We start from the raw sequence: 6,740 nt of genomic DNA, 5'->3' as shown, positions 1-6,740 counted from the left end.
TGCATCGCTGCATCCACCATCGCCGCCGCACGCTGCGTCGCAGCATCCATCGGCGCCGCCACACGCTGCGTCATAGCATCCATCGGCGCCGCCGCGTGCTGTTGTTGCTGTCTTTGCATCGAAGCATCCGTCAGCGCAGCCGTGTGCTGTTATTGTTGCATCTATGCATCCGCCGGCGCTGTTGCACGCTGCGTCACAGCATCCGCCAGTGGCAGGAGCTCGCCAGGTGCGTTGCTGCAGTGGAGCATCGCCGGGGCCGCTGGAGCTGCAATGAAGCCCCGTGGCATCGTCGAAAGCTCCGTCGAGTTGCAATGAATCGTCGCCGGAGCTGCAATGAACCGTCGCCGGAACTGCATTGAAGCACCGCAGAAGGCATTGAAGGTTCGTCGGGGTTGCATTGAAGCACTGTCGAGCGTCGACGCTGCAAGCCGCCGGGCGCTGTCGGTGCTGCATCGTGCTGCTATGGGAGCTGGTGCTTGGTGCTGGCTTGGGGCTGCATATCGTGCGGCTGGGAGAGTCTCAGACGGTTCTAGGGGCGGTTTAAGTCTGCCTAAAATCATCCGACTAATTTATAGCATCCGCTTATAAAAAAAGCGTTCATGACTAACTCTTGACAGGCGTATTTTTACAGAAGAAAATCTCCAAACATCGGCGGCAGAGTCGCTTGACCCTATCCACACGGCTGCTCAGTTGATGCGCCCACAAGCGCACTCCATTGTGCACGCATGCATGTAGTGCAAAGAGTTGCACCCCGTGCCCGGCTCTGTGCAATTTGCAATCTTCTGGATTTGGGTTGTAGTGCCGCACTCACACCACGGCTATAAATAGGTGTGCGCCTCAAAATCATTCTCGTGGCCACGCTTTTCGTATAGGATAGATCATCGACCAATTACTTGTCGCGGGCTGGTGACGTCTCCGGAGGCATGGCAGCAGCTAGCGCTAGAGCCCTTGCTGCCGCGGTTTCAGCTCTGCTCGCGGCCGCTGTATTACTCGCCTCCCCGTCGCCGGTCGCCGCGGAGGAGGGGTGCACGCGGCGGCCGGTTGTGTTCGCGTTCGGCGACTCCAACACAGACACGGGCGGCACCGCGGCGGCGCTTGGGAGCTACCTCCCGCTCCCGGAGGGCCGCACCCATTTCCGCCGCTCCACCGGACGGCTCTGCGACGGCCGCCTCGTCATCGACTACCTCTGTAAGTTGCACACGCAAATCCATTGCCCACGTTGGTTGTACAGTGCTCAGGTATCGGAGTTGAACAATAGTAACTGCTCCACTTGTCGCAATAAGAATCATAAAAAACAGAAGAGTGCAGTAATCCTAAATCCTAACCACGTGACCACATGTGGTAAACAATCTAAACATTAAAAAAAAGAAAGTGCAGTAATCCTAAATCCTACTCCTACCTTGTATGCTTTCATGAGACTTTGTCATTGCTCAGCTGGGCGGCAGTAAGCTGCCGTCGTTTTCGCGGTTTCATCTTTTCCACAACATGCAGCCGTAGTGCTGTCATGCTCTATCTTCCGTGTTCGTGCCAGTCGATTTGTTTCGGGATAAATTGGTGGCCTGAGCAACTACTAGAACAGTAAGTGGTGGCGGCTGAAAGTTTGACTCCCTGATAGGACAAACGCGCATGCATTGTTTTTTTTAGAAATGAAGACGTACCCCGGCTCTACATCATAATGATGCATGCAGTCATCTTATTAAAAATCCACAAAGTAGCATAAAGTCATAAAAGTATTACAGCTCGTAATCGGAGCGGAACAAACGAAGAAAGAAAAATACATGCTGACAATCACAACCGATACGGCAATACGAAGGATAAGCTCTCTAGACTCCTATGCTGTTATGCGACCGCCATCCGAACCGATTAAATATAACCCGTGCTACCATCTCCCACTGGTTGCACCCGGTAACCAAAGACTCCCTGGAGTCCATAAGAGTGAGTAAAGACCACGTACGGATCCGTGCAGTAGCTCTGAAGATGACCTGCAAGAAAGTTAAAGTGTGTTGTCTGTTAAAAATCATATCATTCCTACAGGTCCATATAGCCCACAGAAGCACACATATTCCAATCCGAATACGAGCCACAGTAGTATGCTCAACCCCAGCTAACCACGTTCCAAACAACGACTCAATGTCAACTGGAGGATTAATGTTGAAGGCTATATGAATCGCTCTCCAAAGCAATTTGGCGAGTGGGTATTTAAGGAATAAATATTGTATTGTTTTATCATGATCACAAAAACAATACCGCGAACTACCTACCTATTGCCTCTTGATTAAGTTGTCTTTGATGAGTATTACTTGCTTGTAGACGAACCACATAAAGATTTTAATACGCAAGGAAACCTTAACCCTCCAAATATGCAACGATCTTGAGATTGGGCCAGAATTAATCAAATTTATATAGAAATATTTCATCGTAAATACCCCATTTTGGCTAATTTCTATTGCGTCGAATCCGGCTGGTCGAAGAGTTGAACATCTATCAATCTCCGAACCAAGTGCATCCAGGCAGTCCATCGCTCACAAACTAACGCACGTCTGAACTGAATATTTAAGGGAGTCGTTTGGAAAACTGTGCCTATGTAATCCTCCTTACGTTGCACAATGTTATAAAGGGTGGGATATTGTACGGCCAGGGGCGTCTCTCCTAATCACGTATCCTCCCAAAATCTTGTTGACATCCCATTGCCAATCAAGAATTTGACCCTACGAAAGAACAAGTCCTTCGTTCTTATAAGTCCCTTCTAAAATGGCAAGTCAGTTGGTCTCATGGTAACTTGGGTGAGCGTTTTCGACTGTAAATACTTATTGCATAGAATTTGTGCCCACGTGCCCTCCGACTCTGTCTGTAACCTATAAAACCATTTGCTCATAAGGCATTTATTTTTAATTTCTAAGTTTTCAATACTAAGACTTCTTGGTCTTTTGGTCGGCAAAGCATATCCCATCGCGCTAGACGATATTTTCTCTTGGCCTCGTCAGACAAGCGCGCATGCATGCACAGTCATCTCAAGGAAGTAACAAGTGCGTGCCGGCCGATCGGGTTCCCACTTCCCACCCAAATCAATCCTGGCTCATATGGCTTGGTGGTGGTGTGAGTGCCTTGAGCTTTCAAAGAAGCACTCTGCACGAGTCCGGCCGGCCGTGTTGTCTCAAAGAGCATCAGCTCGTGACAGGCTGACAGCACACCCCATAGTTCGTCACCACAGGCTTTGGCATAGCTAGTGGCCGGACTTGTGCTCTCTACCGCTTAATATTCTACTAGTAGTGCCTTTGATGATTACTGCGCGTCCCTCGTGCGTGCAGGTGAGAGCCTGAACATGAGCTACCTCAGCCCGTACATGGAGGCGCTGGGCTCCGACTTCGGCGACGGCGCCAACTTCGCCATCGCCGGCTCGGGCACCCTGCCGCGTGACAGGCCCTTTGCTCTCCACGTCCAGGTGCAGCAGTTCACCCACTTCAAGCAGCGCTCCCTCCAGCTCATCGCCCATGGTTCTCGACTCCTAGCCCATACTTCTTCAGTACTAGTACTAGTCAGCACAGAAGGGATGATCATCTACTGACAGATCTAATGCTAGCTGGTCTGCAGGCGAGAAGGCACCGGTGGACGCGGAGGGTTTCCGGAACGCGCTGTACCTCATCGACATAGGGCAGAACGACCTCTCCGCCGCCTTCTCCATCGGGCTGACCTACGATCACGTGGTCCATCACAGGATCCCGTCCATGCTATCTGAGATACAGGATGCTATCGTGGTACTGCAAATCGATTAACCGCCAAATCGTAACGCTCAATCTCTTCTTTTGCCTGGTGCAGAACCCTAACCCTACTTGCTGTCTGTTCATGGCGTGCAGACTCTGTTCTACGATGGAGCCAAGAACTTCTGGGTCCATGGCACCGGTCCGCTAGGCTGCCTGCCGCAGAAGCTCGCCGAGCTCAGGAACGACGCCGATGGCGATCTCGACGACAGCGGCTGCCTCAGAACGCTCAACAACGCTTCCCACGAGTTGAACAACCAGCTCAGCTCCGTCTGCCACAAGCTCACGTCGCAGCTCAAGGGCGCCACCATCGTGTACACCGACGTCCTGTCCATCAAGTACGACCTCATCGCCAACCACAGCGGCTACGGTGAGTCGATCGTTGAGCAGTCCATCGATCAACCTGGAGACACTGCATGCATACTCTGTTTTTTGTTTTTGGTTTTGCTTACGGGGCCGCTGATGTTTCAGGGTTTGAGGAGCCGCTGATGGCGTGCTGCGGCTACGGCGGGCCGCCTTACAACTACAACGTCAACGTGAGCTGCCTCGACCCCGGCTACCGGGTGTGCGAGGACGGCGCCAAGTTCGTCAGCTGGGACGGAGTGCACTACACCGACGCCGCGAACGCCGTCGTCGCGGCCAAGATTCTCTCCGCGGAGTTCTCCACTCCCAGTGTGCCCTTCGGCTACTTCTGCAAGACATGATGGATGCTATACGTACCATTAGATCGAATCAGACATATACGAGCCGCAGATTTGGTGATTTGAGTTTGAAGGGCTCCGTGCGTTGTAATAGTTGAGACGCATAGCCTAGGGCCGATAATCCTATACCTATACGAAGACTAACGTAAATCTCTTACGTAACCTTCCATATCAATACTTCTCTCCCCCCTGATTTTAAATGAGGTGGGGCCCGCCTTCTCTCTAACCCAGTCATAACCTGCCAGCTGTCTAATTACGTAACGATTACGTTAAACCATTCGTAGGTGTAGCATTGCCCGCCTAGGGCAGTTGCAGTTGGCAATGAATCGACCTAGCTAGCATTAATAACAACGCATGGACGTTGAAATGTGTTTCCAAAAAATATTACTTTCACAGTTTCAAAGGTATTAATAGATGACATTTTAGGCCCTAGCATGGTCTCTAACTTGCCCATGATCGTTCCAGGGTTCCGTTTCTTTTCGCTCCACTTAGTCATAATTCCAGTCTTCATGATTTTGCTATTTGGAGGCACGACCCTCTGTGTGTGTGCAGTGTTGATGTCATCCTAATCATGCAGAGGCTGAGAATGTGTTCATTGTGAGTGAATAAAAAACACCATTTATACCAAAATCTCAAACATGCACTTATGAACATTGAGTTTTTACACATACTAGCACAATGTCCGTGTGTTGTAACAAGATATAAACATTCTACTGATTTACCTGCCCATATTAATATGTTGGTGTAAATAAATGTTTATCTAATCATGTTCGTGATTTATCTTATAAGTATGTAAATTAAAATGGAATTGGTTCAGAAGCTAAGCAAATTACGGTGATTGATTATCAATTTATCATACGGAAAAGGTTGGACGAAGGGGTGGTGAAAAAAAGATGGAAGATGGAATCTTATATTCTTTTTAAGTAGTAGAGATATACCAGTAATGAAAAACATATAACTAACATTATGAACATGTTTTCATGCCAAATCTCTTTACTCCTATAAATAGGCGAGTCGATCTGTGTGCCCAAACACACTCTAAACGTTACTATTTTACTTCTTCTTTTTGTGGAAGGAGAAACACCCTTGCATGTGCATTATATTTATTGCAAAGTTTTCAATTCTTACAACAGCTTAAGATAAATCAGACGCCAAATAGCTGCAGCTAGTAAGCAAAAGGAAAACATGTCACAACTCATATTATAGTGACCTGTAATTCAATATATATTTAAACCAGTCAAACATATAAAACTTCCTGAGAAGAGCACTTGTTGATCATTTTTGTTCAGATCTAGCTTGCAAAATCTTTCATCCTATACAAATTGTCTTCTAATGTTTCACCTCCACTTTGCAGAACGACAATAAATTCAAGATCACTTACCACCATATTTTTGGATTGGCTTTCCGTTACTGCTAAATAAATTAAATTGACTACATGTTGAAATAAAATTATTTTTGTTGTGTAAGTAATGCAGGAAAGTAAACTACAATAAACAAAAACAACTAAGCAAAGTAAATAACAAAGGGACATCAAATAATACTACTGCAGAGCCTATGAGGCTTGTTACCCCCGCCGTCGGTGCTTCTCATAATACCTCAAGAGGGTGCTTCATAAAGTGCTCAAAGGAAACTCCTGGTAATACCAAATGTGGTTTGTTATTAGTGCACCTCTCTTATTGCATGTGGCTGGTATCTAGTAAATGCTTGGTGACACTGAGAGTTACCCCAAACACTTGACATAAGCCCTCGGAATGATGCTTCTTGAAGGGCTTCAAAGGAACTCCGGGTGATACCAATTACCAAACATGACTTGCCATTAGTACATCTCTCACGGTATATAACATGCAGTATCCGCTAAATGCTTGGCCACATCAAGAGTTCCCCCAAACACTTCACATAATACCGTGGAGAGGTGCTTCGTAAAGTGCTTGAAGGGAACTCCCGCTAATACCAAGCTTGGTTTGCCATTAGTACATCCCTCTTTGGTATGTGGCGGTATGTTTACTAAATGCTTGGCGACAACAAGAGTTCCCCCAAACACTTCAGAAATGCCCTGAAAGAGATGGTTCCTGAAGTGCTTGAAGGAAACTCCCGATGAGGCCAAAACTCGATTTTAATACTCATGTACCCATCATCATATATATGGATTTCATACACGAACCTACCAGTATAACTAAAACACAAGCACTCTCAAACCTGTATTGAAATTGCTAGTTGCCACCCAGAGTTCCCCCAAACACTTCACTATGCACAGCTGTCAAGCTCCCCGCGCACACTTGCA

General features: G+C 47.6%; 1 protein-coding gene across 1 annotated transcript; it reads left to right on the top strand.

Annotated features, from left to right (window-relative positions):
- The first annotated feature begins 837 nt into the window (after positions 1-837).
- Positions 838-5,089, top strand: LOC125539577 (GDSL esterase/lipase At1g09390-like). Its single transcript, XM_048703064.1, has 5 exons — positions 838-1,188; positions 3,309-3,494; positions 3,592-3,755; positions 3,855-4,128; positions 4,230-5,089. Exons 1-5 carry the CDS (start codon positions 924-926, stop codon positions 4,460-4,462), a joined length of 1,122 nt encoding a protein of 373 aa, XP_048559021.1. The 5' UTR covers positions 838-923; the 3' UTR covers positions 4,463-5,089.
- The last annotated feature ends 1,651 nt before the right edge of the window (positions 5,090-6,740 follow it).

This window comes from Triticum urartu, chromosome 2, assembly GCF_003073215.2.
Source record: "Triticum urartu cultivar G1812 chromosome 2, Tu2.1, whole genome shotgun sequence".
NCBI lineage: Eukaryota > Viridiplantae > Streptophyta > Magnoliopsida > Poales > Poaceae > Triticum > Triticum urartu.
This window is presented reverse-complemented; position numbering and strand designations above follow the sequence as displayed.